Raw genomic sequence first — 22,099 nt, 5'->3', positions numbered from 1 at the left:
TAGGGTGCCTTTAATGTAAGATAATCACTGATTAAATCCAATGGGGATTCAGGAGAAACCTTTTTTATTAAGAGGGTGGTGAGAATGTGGGACTAGCTCCCACAGGGAGTGGTTGAGGTGAATGATGTGATGCGTTTTCAGAGAAGCTGGATATACAGCCGAGACAGAAAGGAATAGTAGAGTATACGGGCAGGGTGTGATGAAGGGGCTTGTGTGGAGCATGAACACCAGCATGGAGCATTTGGGCTGAATGGCCTGTTCCTGTGCTGTTAATTCTACATTCAATGTAACATTTAAGAATATAAATTACTTCCAGATCAACATACAAACAATCTATCCAGGGATAAACCTCTTCTTTTCCTTTCATAACATAATTATGGATCAGGGAAGTTGGGATATATATTATTCCTTCTGCTAATAAATTAATTGAGGATCCCAAAAAGGTGGATCCTGTTTTTAAAAAAAATATATATTCATGGGATGTGGTCATCACTGGGAAGGCCAGCATTTATTGCCAATCCCTAACTTCCCTTGAGAAGGTGGTGGTGAGCTGCCTTTGTGAACCGCTGCAGTCTATGAGGTGTAGATACACCTACAGTGCTGTTAGGGAGGGAGATCCAGGATTTTGGCCCAGCGACAGTGAAGGAACGTCCGATATATTTCCAAGTCAGGATGGAGTGTGGATAGAAGGGAAATTTCCAGGTTGTGGTCACCATGCATCTGCTGCCCTTGTGCTTCTAGATATTAGCAGTGGTGGGTTTGGAAGGTGCTGCCGAAGGAGGCCATGTCTGGTGCCTGGAACTCAATACCGAACTCCAGGTGCAGCTCAATCAATTGTATCTAATCTCTCTCCATGACACCGATTCCTTCTGGGATCGTGCACAGATAATGACCTCTGGCCTTAAGCGTTATTTAACCTGAGAGGGATGAAAGGTGAAAGATCTGCAGTCGAGATAGAAGATTCAACTACCTCTGACAAACACATCTCTCATTCAACAACAACCTGTATTTCTACAGCAGCTTTAACATGATAAAACATCCTAAGGCACCGCAGGGGTACATTATACAACTAAATTTGACATTGAGCCACATAAGGAGACATTAGGACACGTTAACAAAGAGGTAGGTCTTAAGGAGCATCTTAAAGGAGAGGTGGAGAGGCGTTAGGAGGGAAATCCAGAGTTTACAGCGCTGACATCTGGAGCCATGGTCACCAATGGTGGAATGATGAAGCTCAGAGGATGGCCAATTACATGGATGCAGCTACCATATTGTCAGCATATGAGTCGACCATTGGGGTGAGATGCTCCAGTCCCCGTTCGCTGGCGATGGGATTCTATCTTCCTGCCGCTCGTCAATGGGATTGCCCATTGTAACCACCCCGTGCAGCCTGGAAACCCACTGGCGAGGATACGCTGCCAACGGGAAAAGTGAATCCCAATCACCGGAGAATTCCGGCCATAGAAACGGGGGAAAACCCCCTGCATAAATGGGGGTTGACTTGTACAATGCCAGCTTGGTGCATGGATTGTCACCATTCTGAAGTATCATTCGCAGGGGCGGCACAGTGGTCAGCACTGCTGCCTCAACGCGCCAGAGACCCGGGTTCAATTCCGGCCTCCGGTCACTGTCTGTGCAGAGTCTGCACGTTCTCCCCGTGCTTGCGTGGGTTTCCTCCGGGTGCTCCGGTTTCCTCCCACAGTCCAAAGATGTGCAGGTTAGGTGGACTGGCCATGATAAATTGCCCGTGAGTATCTAACAGTTAGTTGGGGTTACGGGGTTACAGGGGTAGGGTGGGCCTAGCTAGGGTGCTCTTTTGGAGGGTCGGTGCAGACTCGATGGGCCGAATAGCCTCCTTCTGCACTGTGGGGATTCTATGTGATGCAAAGAAGGGACATGTCTTAAATTCCTGCGCAACACAGCTGTATCGCCAGCTTGACCCCTAGAGCCCAGTCATAAGGTACCAGGAGGTAAAACATTTATTTGTGGGTAGGCTGACGACTCGTGCCAATGCAGCATGTCAAGGCTGAAAAGCGGAGGCTGACGTATATGCCAATTATATACAAAAGCATGATGAGGAGGGGGCTGGAAATATGGGGTCACCTTATACCTTAAATCGATTTACATGCTGCGATTTACGGTAATTCAATATAGCAATATGTTCTATAGAAATGGAAAATTAGTCAGACTCAAATTCAATTTGTATTAAATCAATACTTACAGTCATACCATATAAGGGTATCTGCCCATGAACTTTGAATTGGTTGGTTGCAGTCAATCCTCTACTTGTGTACAAGAGAATATCATTGAACTGGAATATTGGGGTGAGAGAGGGGGGGGGGGGGGGAGACAGGGAAGAAAATAACAGTTTCTTATTGAACAGTTGCAATGCCTGCAGTAAAGTATGCACTTCAATTGAAAATTAAACACTGCCGAATACATTCATATTTAAACCCATGTAAAAAAAATCATGTCATCAGAGTCAGCTGTGGCCCAGTGGGCAACAGTCTTGCTGCAGAGTCGCCAAGTTCAAGGTTCGAGTCAGGGCCCAAGCTCAGAAATCACTCCATTGCAGTAGTGAGCTTGCACCGTGAGGTTGCAGTCGTGAGCTTGCACCGTGAGGGTGCAGTAGTGAGCTTGCACCGTGAGGTTGCAGTAGTGAGCTTGCACCGTGAGGGTGCAGTAGTGAGCTTGCACCATGAGGGTGCAGTAGTGAGCTTGCACCGTTAGGGTGCAGTAGTGAGCTTGTACCGTGAGGGTACAATAGTGAGTTTGCACTGTGAGGGTACAGTAGTGAGCTTGCACCGTGAGGTTGCAGTAGTGAGCTTGCACCGTGAGGTTGCAGTAGTGAGCTTGCACCGTGAGGTTGCAGTAGTGAGCTTGCACCGTGAGGGTGCAGTAGTGAGCTTGCACCGTGAGGTTGCAGTAGTGAGCTTGCACCATGAGGGTTCAGTAGTGAGCTTGCACCGTGAGGGTGCAGTAGTGAGCTTGCACCGTGAGGGTCTCGCCTTTCAGATGAGACATTAAACTGACGGACAATCTGCCACAGTAGGTGAATGGAAACAAGGAGATGGTGGCGGAGTGGTAATATCACTGGCAACGCCAGGCTCTGGGGTCACCGGTTCAAATCCAGGCACAGCAGCTGGTAGAATGTAAATTCAATTTCTATAAAAATCTGGAAAATAATACTAGCGTCAGTAACAATGACCATGAAACCATCATTGATTGTTGAGCATACGAATTAGGGACAGAAGGCCACTCGGCCCCTCGAGCCAGCTCCCCCATTCAATAAGATCATGGCTGATCTGATTGTAACCTTAACCCTGCCTATCCCTGATAACCTTTCACCCCCTTGCCAATCAATAATCTATCCAGCTCTGCCTTAAAGATATTGAAAAACTCTGCTTCCACTGCCTTGTGAGGAAGAGAGCTCCGGATGTCTCTCAACCCTCTGAGAGAAAAGTTCTTTCCTCATCTCTGTCTTAAATGAGCGATCCCTGATTTTAAAACAGTGACCCCCTATTCTAGATTCTCCAACAAGGGGAAACATCTTCTCCACATCCAGCCCGTCAGGACCCCTCAGGATCTTAAGTTGCCTCTTACTCGTCTAAACTTCTCGTGAATATAAACCTAACCTTTTCTCGCAGGACAGCCTGCCATTCATGGTATTAATCTCGTAAACCTTCTCTGAACTGCTTGCAATACATTTACATCATTCTTTAAATCAGGAGACCAATGCTGCACACAATACTCCAGACGTGGTCTCACTTGTGCCCCGTACACCGGAAGCATAACCTCCCTACCTTTGTGATCAATTCCCTCACCATAAATGCTAACATTCTATTAGCTTTCCTAATTACTCGCTGCACCTGCAGACTAGCCTTTTGTGATTCATGCACTGGGACACCCAGATCCCTCTGCACCTCACCATTTAGATGACATGCTTCGTTTTTATTCATGGCAAAATGGACAATGTAAAAAATCCACCCGGTTCACTAGTGTGTCCTTTAAGGAAGGAAATTCTGCCGTTCTTACCCGGAATGGCCTACACCTGTCCCCAGATCCACAGTAATGTGATTGAATCTTAACCCCCCCCCCCTCCAAAATGCTCCCGCAAGCCATTCAGTTTAAGGGCATTTCGGGAAGGGCAACAAATGTTATCCCTGCCAGCGACGCCCACATCCCATGAATGAATAAATTTAAATTGTGCCGTGTGACATGACGTGCCACACTATTTCAAAAGTGGGGTGGGGGGGGAGTTCTCCCGCAGTGCCCTGCCTAATAGTTATCCCTCAATCAACATCGCCAAAAAACAGACGATCTGCTGTGTGTGGGAGCTTCCCATGTGCAAATTGGCTGTCACGTTTCTTACATCACGAGGGAGGCACGTGGCGCAGTGGATAGCACTGGGACTGCGGCGCTGAGGACCCGGGTTCGAATCCCGGTCCCGGGTCACTGTCCGTGTGGAGTTTGCACATTCTCCCCGTGTCTGCGTGGGTTTCACCCCCACAACCCAAAAGATGTTGTCCCTGGGCAGCACGATGGCATAGTGGTTAGCATAAATGCTTCACAGCTCCAGGGTCCCAGGTTCAATTCCCGGCTTGGGTCACTGTCTGTGCGGAGTCTGCACGTCCTCCCCGTGTGTGCGTGGGTTTCCTCCGGGTGCTCCGGTTTCCTCCCACAGTCCAAAGATGTGCGGGTTAGGTGGATTGGCCATGCTAAATTGCCTGTAGTGTCCTAAAATGTAAGGTTATGGGGGGGGGGGGGTTGTTGGGTTACGGGTATAGGGTGGATACGTGGGTTTGAGTAGGGTGATCATGGCTCGGCACAACATCGAGGGCCGAAGGGCCTGTTCTGTGCTGTACTGTTCTATGTGCAGGGTAGGTGGATTGGCCACGCTAAATTGCCCCTTAAGTGGAAAAAAAAGTAATTGGGTACTCTAAATTTTAAAAAAAACAAACGTTTCCTACATCACAGCAGTACCTACTCTTCAAAAAATATTTATTTGTCAGCATTAATTAATTTGGGATGCCCACTCATCGTGAAAAGTGTTCTACAAATATAAGCCTTTCTCGTTATTCTTTTACAACCTCAGGATATCCCAAATGACTTTGAAGCCAAAGGGTTAATTTTCAAGTGTAATCAACGTTGTAATGTAGGAAAAGCAGGAGCCAATTTATGCACAGCAAGCTCCCACAATCAGCTGTGTGATAATGACCACATAATATGTATTTTTTTTTACATAGAATTTACAGTGCAGAAGGAGGCCATTCGGCCCATCGAGTCTGCACCGGCTCCTGGAAAGAGCACCCTACCCAAGGTTAACACCTCCACCCTATCCCCATAACCTAGTAACCCCACCCAACACTAGGGGCAATTTTGGACACTAAGGGCAATTTATCATGGCCAATCCACCTAACCTGCACATCTTTGGACTGTGGGAGGAAACCGGAGCACCCGGAGGAAACCCACGCACACACAGGGAGGATGTGCAGACTCCGCACAGACAGTGACCCAGCCGGGAACCGAACCTGGGACCCTGGAGCTGTGAAGCATTGATGCTAACCACCATGCTACCGTGTTGCCCAAGACAGTGACCCGGGGCCGGGATCGAACCCGGATCCTCGGTGGCTTGAGGCAGCAGTGCTAACTACTGCGCCACCGTGCCACTAATTTAGTGCTGTTGGATAAATATTAATCAGCACTGGGGGAATTGTAGCCGTAGGATCTCTCACATCCACCAGAGACAGGGCCTTTTGGTGTAACAACTCCTCCGAAAAGTGACACCTCTGCCATTTCTTCATTTATGGTTTAAGAATGGTAAAGTATCCGCGAAATCTGGGCGTCTAGACTCCCATTGCAATTTGAACGGTGCCCAACAAAAACCTCAGTCGCAATTAATTTTCATTTCCTTACCAGGAAGAACATTCGTTGCTGCAGTCCCTTTGCAGACAGCTTGCTGAGGCATCCTTGTCGAATGAACTCCTTGATCAAACACAGACAGGAGAAACATCATCAAATAAATTACGCACAAAAAAAAATCAAACACCAATTTATGGGAAAATGTGGAATGAAGGAGTTGGCTCCTAATCTAATCATAGAATCCCTAAATGCAGAAGGCCATTCAGCCCATTGAGTCTACACCGACTTTCTGAAAGAGGATCCCACCTGAGCCCATTCCCCCGCTCCATTCCTGTAGCCCTGTAAGCCCACCTAACCGTTGGACACTTAGGGACAATCTAGAATGGCCAATCCACCCAATCTTGTTCATCCTTGGCTCCCTCTTGTTGCTCATCTATGCACTGCCACTCGGTGGCATCATCTAAAGACACATCAGTGTCCAAGACATCATCCAGCTCTACCTCACCGCTGTAGTGTTCAATTGTTCTGTGTTTTATTATGTGAGTCTTGTAACTGATCTTACTCACTGGGCTTGATTGGTTAAGCCTGGGTGTGGACTCAAAGCAAACACCACAGAAGCTCCTGGTAGATGAACTGGGAGCATGATGAATGCAAACATTTTGTGATTTCAAAAATCATAGCTCTGAGATACATCAAACCGACTACAATAACTCTCAACTCCACGCCCGTCTCTGATTTGTCACACTGTTTGTTAAAACGACAATGTGCATTTATACAGCATGTTTAACACATATTTAGTACGTTTAACGCGTACATATCCTTTCCACCTCTACAACAATGCCCGCCTTTGGCCCACTACTGCTAAAACCACGGACTTTGTTACCCCTCAACTTTACTGTTCCAATGCTTCCCCCGAAAGCCTCTCAACTTCCACCCGACACTTCCCAAGCTCTCCCACCTTTGAGGTATTGCGTTTTGTTAAAGATGTTTTTTGATTTGTTGGTAGCTACTTGTATTTGCGAACGTTTGGGCTTTAGACACACTGACAAGTGGAAACATCTTCTCCACGTCCCTATCAAACCCCTTCATGATGTTGACGGCCCTCCATTCGATTACCCCTCAACCTTCTATTTTCCTGCATGTGGATCATCGGCCTGTTCAGTCCCTCCGGATAGTTGCATCCTAAGAATTCTGGCGACGCCCCAATAAATCTTTGCCGCAAAATATCGAAGGGCAAGCCAGTGGGGAGCGGTGTCAAAACGGCAAGGCCGAACACATTTCTTTGAAAGTTGTGATCTATGTGATTGTATAACCAACACTGCTGTGCCATCAATCGTCAAGTTCCTATAGACAGTCACAGTCAAGTCCGGAGTCAGGATTTACACCGAGGGCTGCTCAGTCTAACTGAATCTAATCAGGAGGAGCAGGATGAAGGGCGATGGAATTTTTCACCCCTGTCAGAGAGAGTGCTGATTGAATAAAAGGCATTCATCTCTTCTATGAAGTTATATAATGGGTTATTTCACAAGACATTAAGCAGCGTCGCAGGAAAGAGAAGGTGGCAACAACACCTTGCATTTATAAAGCGCCTTCAAAACATAGTAAATAATATCCCAAGACAGTTTGCGGCAAAGTAAATCAGACAGAATTTGGCACTATCCACAACAGGGGCTGGATTTTACACTCTTCTATCAGTGGGCTTGAAGGTGGGAGTGGGGTCATGCAAAATCCAGTGGATGGCCTTCCCCCTGCCTACCTGCCATTATGATGTGGAGATGCCGGCGTTGGACTGGGGTGAGCACAGCAGGAAGTCTTACAACACCAGGTTAAAGTCCAACATGTTTGTTTCAAACACTAGCTTTCGGAGCACTGCGCCTTCTTCCTGTACCTGCCATTAGGCCTTTTGAGGGTCTTTAGTGTCTAATTATTGGCCATTTAAGGAGCTGACCCTGTTCCAGCTGACATTTTCCCTGCAGCGAGATGGGGGTGCAGCCCACGCCATGCGGGACATATGGCTGCAGCGGGCGAAAAGGGGGGAACGCCCTTTGGGCTCTTCCTGTGCCCCTTCAAGACCCAAAGTCAGTGCGCCTACCTGCCAACCCTGGTCCCCCAGCCTACTTTCTTCAATCTAGCCTACCGTATTCGCTGCTCACCACGCGGTCTACTCTATATTGGAGTGACAAAACGCAGACTGGGTGGCGAACAACTCCGTTCAGTCCGCACGCGGGACCTGGAGTTTCCAGTGACCTCCCTTTTCAACTCTCCACCTGGCTCTCACACTGACCTCTCTGTTCTTGACCTTCCCCAGTGATCCTTGGCTTGACCAGGAACGAGAGGGTTCCCACATTTGAGTATCACCCCTGTATTGTGTGGTAACTATAGCCGGTTATAGAAGGGTGTTTTTGGAGCGGGGCAGGGATGGGGGGGGGGCTGGCGCTGCCCAACCTCTATGGGTACTATCGGGCTGCCAACGCAGCGATGGTGCTTAAGTGGGTAATGGACGGGGAAGGGTTGATTCAACACATCACACCCACCACCTGGATTGTAGCAGACTGGCCTGTCAGTCTGAGTAGCTATAGCAGGATTAACGGGAGAGTCGAATCCAAGTAGGAGAATTATTAACAGTTTGATAAATGTGTTAAAGCTATCTCCAAGTCTGAAACTTCCTTTATCAGAGTGCACATCAAGGAAGCAGCTTATGGGTTTCCCCTGCTCCCCAGTAAGGGGGCGAGTGATAGGGTGCTCTCGGGGGTCTGGGTCGGAGGGGGGAAGATATCAGACATCTACAAGATAATGCAGGAGGCGGAAGCAGCATCGGGGGAGGAGCTGAAAGCCAAGTGGGAAGGGGAGCTGGGAGAGCAGATAGAAGACGGGACGTGGGCGGATGCACTGGAGAAGGTCAACTCTTCCTCCTCGTGTGCGAGACTGAGCCTCATTCAATTTAAGGTGCTGCATAGAGCTCACATGACGGGGACAAGGATGAGCCGGTTCTTTGGGGGTGAGGACAGGTGTGTCAGATGTCTGGGAAGCCCAGCGAACCATGTGCATATGTTCTGGGCATGTCCGGTGCTGGAAGGGTTCTGGAAGGGGGTGGCAAGGACGGTGTCGAAGGTGGTGGGGTCCAGGGTCAAACCAGGATGGGGGCTTGCGATCTTTGGGGTCGGGGTAGAACCGGGGGTACAGGAGGCTAGGGAGGCCGGAATACTGGCCTTTGCGTCCCTAGTGGCTCGACGAAGGATATTAATTCAATGGAAGGACGCGAGGCCTCCAAGCGTTGAAACTTGGATTAACGATATGGCTAGCTATATTCAGCTAGAAAGGATCAAATTTGCCCTGAGAGGGTCGGTACAGGGATTCGCCAGGCGGTGGCAACCTTTCCTTGACTTTTTAGATCAGAGATAGACGTTCGGGGTCGTGGCAGCAGCAACCCGGGGGGGGGGGGGGGGGGGGGGGGGGGGGGAGGGGGGGGAGGGGGGGGGGGCAGAAAGGGTCGTGGGGGGACACGCACGACTGTAACGCGGGCAAGCCTGCTCGCTGCTCATGTCTGAAACTGTAGGCTGCCTTGGTTGTTAAGGTTGCCGGGGGGGGGGGGGGGGGGGGGGGGGAGGACTGGTGCGCGCGAGAGGGCGGGCGAGGGAGGGACATTTGCCTAGAGGGATTGTGTTGTAAATAATTTAAAAATTAGTAGGGGTAAATGTCTGTATGGAAAAACTCTTTCAATAAAATTATTTAAAAAAAAAAAAAGGAAGCAGCTTATGCTACGTCAAGAGCATAACACAACATCTCTCATCCACTGATGTTCAATGATTATAATAATAATCTTTATTGCCACAAGTAGGCTTACATTAACACTGCAATTAAGTTACTGTGAAAATCCCCTAGCCGTCACACTTCGGCGCCTGTTCGGGTACACTGAGGGAGAATTCAGAATGTTCAATTCACTGAACAGCAGGTGATTAAGCTTGCACATAAAGAACTGGCGTTTGGACAAGTATGGGAGAGTATCCGTCAGTCGGTAATTCAGGGTGGACCAGTGGATGATCCAACGGACAGAGGAACTTGACATTTGATGCGATGGTGTTCTAGATTTTTTTTCAAACAATCAATAAAATTGAATGTACCCTTCCGGGAATAACCAGGTTCTCAATCCCGATCAAGTCCCTCTTCAGCTCAACGAGCTTCTGGAAGTTCTCCATTTTGATCATGGTGCCGTGCAGTTGAGCTACCATTTCCGCCACTTCTGCTAGTGCGGCTAGACAGGGGAAAGAAAGACAAAGACTGACATTTCTATCGCACCCTTCACAACCCCTTAGCGAGTCCCAGAGTGCTTTGCCATCAAGCACCTTTGAAGTGTGGTCACCCGCTGCAAAGCAGGAAATGCTGCAGGCAAATTCTGCACAGCAAGATCCCACAAACAGAAATACGATACAACGACAAAATGATCTGTTTCTCTGATGTTGGTTGAGGGATAAACATTTGGCTGGACACCGGAGAGAGCTCCCCCCCCCCCCCCCCACTCTGCACTTCTTCAAAACCGTGTATGTGCAAGATCTTCACGTCTGCCCGAGGGAACAGGTGGGGTCTTGTTTAATGTCTCATCTGAACTTTAACATGAAAAACAGTTTTCACAGTTCCGAGGTCAAAAAAGGTAGGGTTTCTGTTCTTTACATTGATAGGGTCAAACATTTTAGACAGCACCAGTAGATGTGCATGTTGTGCAAAAATGCATACATCAAAGGGCAGCACGGTGGCCTAGTGGTTAGCACAACCGCCTCACGGCGCTGAGGTCCCAGGTTCGATCCCGGCTCTGGGTCACTGTCCGTGTGGAGTTTGCACATTCTCCCCGTGTCTGCGTGGGTTTCGCCCCCACAACCCAAAAATGTGCAGAATAGGTGGATTGGCCACGCTAAATTGCCCCTTAATTAGAAAAAATAATTGGCTAATCTAAATTTATAAAAAAAAAAAAAAAATGCATACATCATTCCTTAACCATTGACGTGCTCAGTAAAGCAGTATTCAGTTTTGTCTGCACTTGTGTGCGTGTGCACGTGTATGTTCATGTTTGTCTCTGTGACTATGTATGCGTATACGTGTCTGTGCCTGTGTCTATGTCTGTGCGTGTACGTGTGGGTTTCTGTGTGTTTCCATGTGTGTGTGTCTGTGTTACCTGCCACCTTGTGGCAGTCAGTGTTTGTGTGTCTCTACATGTGCGTGTCTGTCTGTGATTGTGCTGCCTGTCACCTTGTGGCAGTCCGTGTGTGTGTATGTGTTCGTGTGTGTGTGTCTATGGCTGTGTGTGTGTGTGTGTGTGGCTCTGTGTGTGTGTGTGTGTGTTGCCTGCCACCTTGTGGCAGTCCGTGAGTATGTGGCTCTATGTGTGTGTGTGTTTGTATCTATGTGTGTGTGTGTTGCCTGCCACCTTGTGGCAGTCCATGTGTGTGTGGCTCTATCTGTGTGTGTGTGTCTATGTCTGTGTGCATGCGTGTGTGTGTGTTGTCTGCCACCTTGTGGCAGTGAATAGAGCTGTACCTCACGCCCAGCACCAAGAGTCAGCAGAGATACTGCATTAAGAGTGTGTGTCTCACATTCATTCAGATTGGGAGGTAATCATTGTTTTTATGCAGTTAAAAGGTTCCTTTCTCTTACCATACCAATCTAAAGAAATATCTTATTTTGACTTTCAATAATTAAGCAGTGACCTCTTATTTTTCAATAATAATCATCTTTATTATTGTCACAAGTAGGCTTAGATAAACACTGGAATGAAGTTACTGTGAAAATCCCCTCGTCGCCACATTCCGGCGCCTGTTCGGGTACACGGAGGGAGAATTCAGAATGTCCAATTCACCTAACAGCACGTCTTTCGGGACTTGTGGGAGGAAACCGGAGCACCCGGAGGAAACCCACGCAGACACGGGGAGAACGTGCAGACTCCGCACAGACAGTGACCCAAGCCGGGAATGCAACCTGGGACGGTGGTGAAGCAACAGTGCTGCACACTGCTACCGTGTCCCCCAGGGGGACACAGATTTAAGATTTTGTGTAGAAATAGAGGGAGAACTTTTTAACGCAGCGGGTGGTAATGATCTGGATCTCTCTGCCCACGAGGGTGGCAGAAGCGGAGGCGATCAATAATTTCAAATGGACATTGGACGGGCGCGAGGGAAACAAACTTTCAGGGTTACTGGGGTAGAGAGGGGGAGTGGGAGTGAATGGGTTGCTCCACCTTCCTGTCCCAGTCTAAGAATGTGCTGAAAACCCATTCTCCACTCTGAATCTCCTCCTTACCTCTCGAGTCTCTGAAGTCCACGTGGGTGGGCGGGTAATGTTTGCACAGCCTCTCCAGAATCTGCTTGTAATGCATCAGCCGGTGCAGGGGCCTCAGGAAGAATATGTTGAGGGGAAGGTAGCAGACTTTCTGCTGCTCAAACTCCCGGCAGACCGCCTCCAGCCTCCGCGAGTTGCGAATGGCTTTCTCCAGCTCCGTCAGGATCTCACTGTGCTTCTGCAGGTGGATTGTGAGTTGCTGAAAAGGTAAGAAATGAACAGCGTACGATGAACTGGGGCGCAGCAGCGAGCAGGCTGTCTGTGCAGGGAGCTCAGTGTCTAGCACCAGGGCCGAAGGAACATGTACCCCGAGATTGCGTACAAGCCGGTCAGCCAACCCAATCTCCAGGAGGTAAGTCATCATTTTAAGTATCTGAATAAGGCCAGAAGCCTCAGACGTAACCTGCTTTTCCAGCTTAAGTGCGAAGGACTGTGTATCCCAGCTCGCTGGAAATCTGGCAGCTGCAGTGAAGGTGCAAAGCAAGGAATTGCATTTATATAGTGCCTTTAACAACCGCTGGGGGGCCCACAACATGATACCACCAACGCGGTGATATTGAAGTGCAGGCACTCTTGCATAGTGGGAAATGCAATGGACAATTTGCGCACATCAAGCTCCCACAACCAGGTCAGATCATTTGTTTTTAGTGATGTCGATTTAGGGATGAATGCTGATCAAGACGATAGGGAGAACTACCCTGTTCTTCTTCCAGTTGTGGAGTGGGATCTTTCACATCAGCTGAGAGGGCGGGGGGTTTAACAGGGTTTAACTTCTCAGTTAAAAATGGCACCACTGACTGTGCAGCACTCCCTCAGTACAGCACTGAGTGGGGGCCAGCCGAGACTGTCGTGCTCATGTTTCTGGACTGTGACGTGAACCAGCAACCCTCCTGACTCAGAGGCAGGAGACACGACCCACTGGGATGCAGCAAAGACTAAACAATGTAGAATCAAACAGTCACTTGGTAGTACAGAGCTTGAATCTTGCTGAAAAGAGACTTCTGATCTTGCACTCATCAGAACAAACACGAGAATACCAAATTTGAAGAACCACGACAATTTATGCTACAAGAGAAAAGGATGCTAATTGGTTGGGAATTGACTCCTTGGCCACGGATAAAGCAATGGGGAACACTAGGCTCCTGGGTAATTCAAAAAAGTCTTGAACATATTCCTTTTATTTGCAGAGAATGGGTCCCTGCATATGAATATATGTCCTTTCTAGTGAGTATAAATGAGCCATTATACAAGGTAGAGTGATTAACTTAAATTGGTTGTTAGTGTAGCTGTTAGCGCACTCAAAATTGTTGAACAAGTGCTGCCCAATTGCTGAATCACATCTAACAGCTGACATTTTGATGCTAACTTATTAAATACAAAAATTTTTTTGTTGTGAGCATGGAAACGTACCTTCATACTGCGCAAATTCTTCAGCATCACATCTCCAATTCTTTGGTAATCGCCTTTGATATGTGCATTTGATCTTCCTTCCCTGTTAGTGACCAGAGGAATACACCATGAAATCTATTTAAAACGAGTATCAAACGTTTCCTATAACTTTGAAGGTCAATATTATTCACCACAAAAGTAGTTAGAAAGATTCTCATCAATAGGAATTAGAAAACGTTTTAAAATCCACAATGCTTTCAATATTGTTTGTAAAATTGTAATATTGACAGAGTTCTATGTAAACAATACAACTTGCGTCTTAATTTACTGCAATTGTATTGGGCATTGATGAGGTCACACCTGGAGTATTGTGAGCGGTCTTGGTGTCCTTATCTGAGGAAGGATGTTCTTGCTATGGAGGGAGAGCAGCGAAGGTTTACCAGGCTGATTCCTGAGACGGCGGGAGAGACCAAATCAGTCAGGGAGATTAGAAGAGTGAGACGGGATCTCATAGAAACGTACAAAATTCTGACAGGATTTGACAGGGTAGATTCGGAAAGAATGTTCCTGATGGTGGGGGAGTCCAGAACCAGGGGTCATAGTTTGAGGACTGAGATGAGGGGAAATTTCTTCACCCAGAGAGTGGTGAATCTGCAGAATTCACTACCACAGAAAGTAGCTGAGGCCAAAACGTGTTTACTCTTTCCGATCTCAATACATCCTGGGCTTTAGACTTTGACAATGTTTACAGCAGGAGGATTGTAAAGTGCCTAATTCATGATGTGAAGCACCCCCTCGAGAGCTTGCAGTCAGCTTCACTGAAGCAGTACAGCAGACCACGGATAGGGAGGTCAGAGTGCAATGGAAGGAAAGTTAAGGCGGCTTTGAACCATCATCCATTTTGTCCTTTAATCGTCTGCCCTCCATCCTATTCCCTTCTATCATTTTCTCCTCCCACCTTCCTCCTGACTCTGAAGCAGACTCGATGGGCCGAGTGGCCTAATTCTGCTTCTGTGTCTTATGGTCTGAAGGTAGTTAAATCTCTTAATCGGTCAAGTTCCGATGACCTGAAAGGTTGGGCTGAATTCTGCTAGCCCCCAGAAGGCAGAGAGGGAGGCAGGCTGAGGGTGGGTGGGGGGGGGGGGTGCGCGGTGATGGTAAAATCCGGGCATGCGTGTCGGATCAGCTCCCCCACCACGTTCCGCACTGGGACATTTTACCGATGGGCGAGACCAGAATCGGTTATCGGACATGCTGCTGTGCACAAGGAGGTGGGCAGCCAATTCAAATATGGAAAGACCTCATTAAGGGCCATTGAGCCAGGTTATTAGCATTTTACTGATGGCAGGACAACTCCTGCCATGTTGAACAGAAACAGGCTCTCAGCGGCAGCCCGGGGGGAGGGGTGGGGTGAAGGTTTGCTGGAAAACTTTTGAAAATAATTTCTTGCCTATCTCTGTAAGCTGCAGGGGGGGGGCTCCTGCCTTTCTCAGCAGTGGCCACCGTCCCAGGAGGCGCTGTTGAGCTGGTGCCACTCTGATTGGGCAAGCTTCCATCCCGGATAATAGGGCAACACCAACAGCAGCCACCCGATTGGAGGCCAGCCGTAAAATTTCGAGGGCGTCCTCCAGCCGTTTGCGTGAGAGCTGGTAACACACCTTTCCTTTTTTAAAAATAAATTTAGAGTACCCAATTCATTTATTCCAATTAAGGGGCAATTTAGCGTGGCCAATCCACCTGCCCTGCACATCTTTGGGTTGTGGGGGTGAAACCCACGCAGACAGGGGGAGAATGTGCAAACTCCACACAGACAGTGACCCAGATCCGGAATCGAACCTGGGACCTCGGCGTCGTGAAACCGCAGTGCTAACCCACTGCGCCACCCTGCCGCCCTTTGACACGCCTTTCCTACTGATGCTGGGTCACTCATCTGTCTGACCGAATTTAGGCCCTAAACTCGCTGCCTGCTTTTACTTCAGGTTTCCAGCATCTGCAGTATTTTGCCTTTTTTATTACAGCGGGTGGGATTCTCTGGCCCTCCCGTGGCACGTCTCCCGGTGGTGGGAGGCGCCCCGTTGTTGGCCGGCAGTGGGATCTTCCGGTCGATGGGCTTTCCCGTTGAATCTGCCCCACGCCGCCGGGAAACCCGCGAGGGAGGAAGACCATCGGCAGGACTGGAAGATACCGCTGGCATGAACAGCCGGAAGATCTCGCCCAATGTCTTTAAATATGGATCAGCATCTGAAAATTCGTTTTCATAAAATAATTTAGTGTTTTTTTTTCTAAATTTAGATTACCCAATTATTTTTTCCAATTAAGGGGCAATGTAGTGTGGCCAATCCACTTATTCTGCACATTTTTGGGTTGTGGGGGTGAAACCCACGCAGACACGGGGAGAATGTGCAAACTCCACACGGACAGTGACCCAGAGCCGGGATCGAACCTGGGACCTCGGCGCCGTGAGGCAGCTGTGCTAACCACTAGGCCACCGTGCTGCCCTATAAAATAATTTAGTTAAAGCCAAAGGGAGAACAGAAAGATCTTGCAACACGGAACGTCTTCATATAAAAAAGTGTGAATTTTGTTTGATATAATTGTGCCTGAATGTGTAGAAACCCTGAAAGTTTACGTCCCCTGCAGTGATTTGTGAAGTGCTGACTTGCGACGCTTATTTCTCACGTGTAACCCGGGGTTTGTTCGTTGCTGTCAATTTGCAGGTTTTGATTCAGGATGATCAGCTGGGCAGCTAAAAATAGTTTGCCAATTAAAGTTTTGTAATGAATATTTGCAAATCCTTCCCGTTGCACCCGGGGACAACGAAGCTACCAGTGCAAAACTAACCACCTTGCAGGTGTTCCCCAATGTAGACCTCACCGCGGCTAACTTTGACCAATGTGTTTGAAAGCTGAGTATTACCCAGCAGGCAACAGCCAGGACAGCGGTCAGCTGGCCAGACCAGGCTGGACTGATAATTATTTTTAAAATTCCAAAATCCCACTTTGCAACCAAGGAGCAATTTCACACTTGTTTGATGACGTGGTGCTTGCCCGAGGAGTGAGGGGGAGTCCCTGCTCCCAGTTAAAGACAGAACGGGCACTTCTTTCTGTAACCAGCCACGGGTAGGTTTAACAACCTGCTCGAAAAGGCAATAAAAATAAAAGCTTCTTCATGGAACCTTACAGCAAAGAAATGAGCCATTTGGCCCCTCATGCCCGCATCGGCTCTTTGAAAGAGTTATCCAATTGGTCCCATTCCAACAGCTCTGTCCTGATAGTCCTGGAAACCTTTACCCAGGGCCTTCTTCAATACTACCATCGAATCTGCTTCACCGCCCCTTTCATGCATCGCATTCCAGATCACAACAACTCGCTGCGTTAACTTTCTTTTTCTGCGGCACTTGAACTCACAGTAAAATCAGGCACCTCCCTTTGTCCACCGGGAGAATAAAGCCAGGCCAGCCACGGAATGGGTGAAAATGTTGGAAGTGTCTCATGCTCACATTTCTTTCTATCTTCTGACGTTCAAAAATAAATGGGCCGGAATTCTCCGGACATTCGCTGGCGGCGGGATTCTCTGGTTCCGCCGGCAGTGCGCCCCCCCCCGCCTGCAGGTTTCCCGGCGGTGTGGGGTGGATTTAATAGGAAATCCCATTGACAGCGGCAGGAGCAGAGAATCCCGCCTCTCGTTGCCGAGAGACATGCGACTGGGAGGTCGGAGAATCCCGCCCAATGCGTTCTGAAGGTTTGCTTTGCCTCGTGCACCTTTGCTGGGATAATGGGAAGGAATTCTACAATTAGTTTGAACTTTGCCGTAGAATAATCTCATGCCTTTAGGCATCCATTCCTCTGCTGCAAAGACACCTTAAGCGAGATAGGAAGCTGGCGAATGTTGGCACTGCCAACTGGGAGACAGCCGCTGACAGCCATGACCTCTGGAGACTAACTGAGGGCACGGGAAGGCGGGGAGGGGGGGGGGGGGGGGGGGGGGGGGGGGGGGGGGGGGGGGGGGGCAGCAACAGAGGCCAGTGAATTGTGCAACTTCTCGGCCCACTGTCTTCCTCTTCAGCAAATGCAGCAGAAGCTGCCATGTCAGAATGGAGCTTCTAGCCCAGGGGTGGGCAAACTACGGCCCGCCAAAGGTCTTTATGCGGCCCACCAAGTCATTGAAAAAAAATAAAAAAATTTTAATTTTTAATTTTTTTTTAAGGTTCATGGGGGGGGGGGGGGGGGGCTGTTGGGTTACGGGTATAGGTGGATACGTTGACTTGAGTAGGGTGATTATTGTTCGGCACAACGTCGAGGGCCGAAAGGCCTGTTCTGTGCTGTACTGTTCTATGTCCTATATGAGGCGCCCAGAATCATAACCGGGTGAAGTAATTATTTTACTTAATATACTATGCGGCCCTTTAAAATTGTGAATTTCTGAATGTGGCCCTTGCACGGAACAGTTTGCCCACCCCTGTTCTAGCCACACTGGGAGTTGACAGGCACGGTGCAAACCGTTGTCTTGTGAGACAGAATTCTCTCAACGCACTGCTCTCACTCCAGGTTTCACAGCGCCTGGGCAGTCGTCAGCCAATGACAGCGACAAATTTGTGATTGGTGTTTGGGATGGACCAATCAGTGGGGGGGTGCAAAGGCGAAGCCTGGCTATGTATTACCAAATGCGGCAGTCCTTACTTACCACAACGCAAGTCTTTGCTCAATCTCCTTCAGAAAGCCAGTGTGGAACTTGTACAATGGATTAAAATTTGAGAACAGCAAAGTCTTCAGTGGTTCTGGCATTACATCATCTTTGGCTACAGCACTTTGAAAACACTGCAGGAGAGACAATGAAAGTGGGAGGTATAATGATCCGTGCTGAGGTTTCTGTACCACAATAACAAAAAAAACAATACATTGCAATCTCCATGCACAGTCATCCGTAAGGACTTAAGGAGATTCTCCACAGCGATGTGGAGTGCTCTGCAATCAGTAACCTTTCACTGCTATGACAGAATATATTACTTTAAAATGCATTGCCTTGACTGGGAATGAACAATGAAATGCCTGTCAGGGAATGTTAAGAGACGGATTTACACCAATTTCGCGAGTTCCCAATCTCGATGCTATGACACACAGATGCTCTCTTACTGAGGAGCAAAGGGGAAAACCCTGGTGAACAGGTTACACAAGGCAGCACGGTAGCATTGTGGTTAGCACAATTGCTTCACAGCTCCAGGGTCCCAGGTTCGATTCCGGCTTGGGTCACTGTCTGTGAGGAGTCTGCACATCCTCCCCGTGTGTGCGTGGGTTTCCTCCGGGTGCTCCGGTTTCCTCCCACAGTCCAAAGATGTGCAGGTTAGGCGGATTGGCCATGATAAATTGCCCTTAGTGTCCAAAATTGCCCTTAGTGTTGGGTGGGGTTACTGGGTTATGGGGATAGGGTGGAGGTATTGACCTTGGGTAGGGTGCTCTTTCCAAGAGCCGGTGCAGACTCGATGGGCCGAATAGCCTCCTTCTGCACTGTAAATTCTACGAACTTCCTCAGTGGCTGATCAAGGTCTTGACAAAGATCTATAGCCTGGTCCCATCAAATGAAAAACTCACGTAGATTTACATAGAACTTATGGTTCAGGAACAGGCCATTCGGTTGATGTGGACCATGCTCCACATCACCCTCCACCCAATCTAACTCGTATCAACCTATCCTTCGATTCCGTTCCCCCTCGTGCTTTTGTAGCTTCCTGTTAAATACATCGACACAATTTGGTTCAACTACCCCATTTGGTACTGAGTTCCACATTGGGGATAGCATGGGACACAAATATGGCCAGGAGGAGGTTACTCAGCACCTCGAGTCTGTTCCCCCATTCAGTCAGATCGTGGCTGGCATGTACCGCAAATCCATTTACCTGCCTTTCTTCTCTCAGCCTTTAACCCCCTGACCCAACAAAAATATCAGTCTCAGTTTTGAAATTTCCGATGGGTCCTTTGCCTCAACACCTTCTTTGGCGAGGGAGGGGCGGGGGGTCCAGATTTCCACTCTCTCTGTGTGAGGAAGTGGTTCCTGACGTCACCCCTGAACGGCCTGGCTGGGATTTTAAGGTTCTGTCCCCCTAGTTCGGGGATCCTTTCATCATCTTAAACACCTGGACTAGATTAACCCTTAAATGCCTTTATTCAAAGAAATACAAGTCAAGACGCTTAAGGAAAATAAGGGAGGCACGGTAGCACAGCGGTTACCACAGTCGCTTCACAGCTCCAGGACCCGGGTTTGATTCCCCGCTGGGTCACTGTCTGTGCGGAGTCTGCACGTTCTCCCCATGTCTGGGTGGATTTCCTCCGGGTGCTCCGGTTTCCTCCCACAGTTCATAGATGTGCGGGTTAGGTGGATTGGCCATGCTAAATTGTACCTTAGTGTCAAAAGGGTAGATGGAGTTACTGGGTTACGGGGATAGGGTGGAGGCGTGGGCTTAAGTGGGGTGCTCTTTCTAAGGGCCGGTACAGACACGGTGGGCTGAATGGCCTCCTTCTGCACTGTAAATTCTATGATCAACGCTAAGCCTAGGTGGATTCCCAAATGGTACATCAAGAGTGGAGATGGCCTGCTGCGATTCCCGCCCTGGGACCTGGGTCCCCATTGGTCTTCTGAGGCGACCGGGCTCGGTTGGGTTTGGCTGATGCTCGTGTGTCCCAGGTGGTGTGGTGCTGCCTTGTTCTGCCCGCTGCCTTTGTGATGCACCAGGGACAAGGGGGGGGGGGAGGGGGGTTCCAAGGTGCTGCGGTGTTCCGGCACCTCCCCTGTGGGAGTCACCGGCACGGGCCCCATCACCTCCTACTCCCTCAGGGTGTCCGGTGTCCCCCAGACGACCCCATGGGACGGGGGTGCGAGCGGAGCTATCCCCTGAGGCTACCCGCCACCTGGTGCTGCCAGTCCTGATGACCCGCTCTCGTCTCAACCAGGGTCTCCATGCTCATGGCCATGGAGCACAGGGCATGGGACACCTCCATCTGGGACTGCACCACATCACGCTGCGACTGTGCCACCACCTTCTGGGTCTGTCCCACACCAGCCAATGACTGTGCCAGCTCCCTCTGGGACTGTGCCATGCCGGCCAGCGCCGGGGCAAAGCCGCCACCACTGCTCTCAACCCATGACCCGCTGTGACTGGGCCACGCTCAAGAGCACCGCTGCAATGTCCAGGTGGCCGTGGTATATGGCTACCTGTGAGAGGGCAACCTTGCCCTGGGCCTTGGCCAGCGCCTGCACAGATTGCCCCAAGCCTTGGACATCCTGACCCATGGCCGAAACTCTCAACCGCAAGGCCTGCACTGTGGATGCCACCTGTGCGGTGTTGGCCTGGGTGACACGCATGGTCGGCACCACCTCCTGCTCCTGCACGCGGTCGGACTCCTCCACTGAACCTGCAGGTGATGGATGCTCGCCGACAACCCCTCAATCAGCCCCTGGCTCTGTGGCTGCATCTCCACAATCGATGGGGCTGTCTGTTCCAGAAGCCTGACTCCCGCCTGGACGTCAGCTAGCCCCTGGGATCGGGTCGCCCTCTGACCGTCCGTCCCGTCGGGGGTTCCTAACTACACCCGCTGCACCTGTGTATGGTGCGCACCAGGTAGTGCCCCAGGAGCCTCTTCACTAAAGTGCCCAACCGAGGTGAGTGTCTCTGGGATGGTGGAGGGTGATGGAGAGACAGCTGTGACAGGGTATCAGTGTCATCCCCGGACCCGGGCTCTGGGGTGTCCTGGGATGAGGATCGAAGGCTCCCACCCGTGTCGGTCTCACTGGGGGTGGGGGACATCACAAGGACCTGCCCTAACGCCAGTAGCTTCTGCAAGACACAAGACAAGATGCATGATTACATTGCGGGCCGGGTGGAGTGGGGGTGGTGGGGGTGTTTGGGGGGAGGGTGTGTGTTGGGGAGGGGGTAGTATGGGTGTGGGGGTGGTGGTGGGTGTGGAGGAGGTGTTGGGGGTGGGGATATGCAACTCAGCGGGATCTCATCTTCTCGCCGGATGCCAGCCTCCGCCCTGGCGACTGCCCTCTTTTTGGGCCCCCCTGACCACGTCCGGTGCCCGCTGCTCTGCTGTGGTGAGGTGGCCGCAGGTCTCCCGCCAGTCTTCTCCCGCTCCTGGCGGTTGTGCGCGGCCTTCTCCTGGGAAACCGCGGGAGGGGGTTGGGATCAGGAGTATGTGGGACATGGGTTGGTGCTACGTCCACGCAGCTGACTCCTCACCCTGGACGCCTTGAGGAGGTTGTGCCGTTATTTCCGGCACTGCAGGCCGGTTCCGAATGGTGTTGCCCGCGGCGATGGTCACGTCTGCCAGCTGCGTCCAGGCCCGGCAAACGGCGGCGGACGGCAGCGTCCTTCCCACCCCTGGGTACACGGTCGCCCGCCTCTGCTTCCACGGTGTCTAGCTGGGTCTCCAGTACCGCGTCGGTGAATCTCGGGGCCGTGCATCTTGGCTGCCACCTTGTTGGCTGGGATGGTGTGCGTGGGGAGAGCAGTGTGTCTAGGCGGCTG

The 22,099-nt window shown here is 50.0% G+C and overlaps 1 protein-coding gene across 1 annotated transcript in view; it reads right to left on the bottom strand.

Annotated features, from left to right (window-relative positions):
• The window catches only part of farp1 (FERM, RhoGEF (ARHGEF) and pleckstrin domain protein 1 (chondrocyte-derived)), a 279,415-nt gene that overhangs the window by 29,722 nt on the left and 227,594 nt on the right, over window positions 1–22,099 (bottom strand). Inside the window, exons 16-21 of the mRNA XM_038819138.1 lie at window positions 18,262–18,395; window positions 13,600–13,681; window positions 12,151–12,388; window positions 9,984–10,114; window positions 5,917–5,985; window positions 2,222–2,311 (exon numbers count right to left, since the gene is read on the bottom strand). Of these exons, the coding sequence (XP_038675066.1) occupies window positions 2,222–2,311; window positions 5,917–5,985; window positions 9,984–10,114; window positions 12,151–12,388; window positions 13,600–13,681; window positions 18,262–18,395 (744 nt within the window). The remainder of the gene's footprint in view (window positions 1–2,221; window positions 2,312–5,916; window positions 5,986–9,983; window positions 10,115–12,150; window positions 12,389–13,599; window positions 13,682–18,261; window positions 18,396–22,099) is intronic.

This window comes from Scyliorhinus canicula, chromosome 14 (assembly GCF_902713615.1).
Source record: "Scyliorhinus canicula chromosome 14, sScyCan1.1, whole genome shotgun sequence".
Taxonomy (NCBI): domain Eukaryota; kingdom Metazoa; phylum Chordata; class Chondrichthyes; order Carcharhiniformes; family Scyliorhinidae; genus Scyliorhinus; species Scyliorhinus canicula.
The sequence above is the reverse complement of the archived record's forward strand: the minus strand, read 5'-3'. Positions and strand labels throughout refer to the sequence as shown.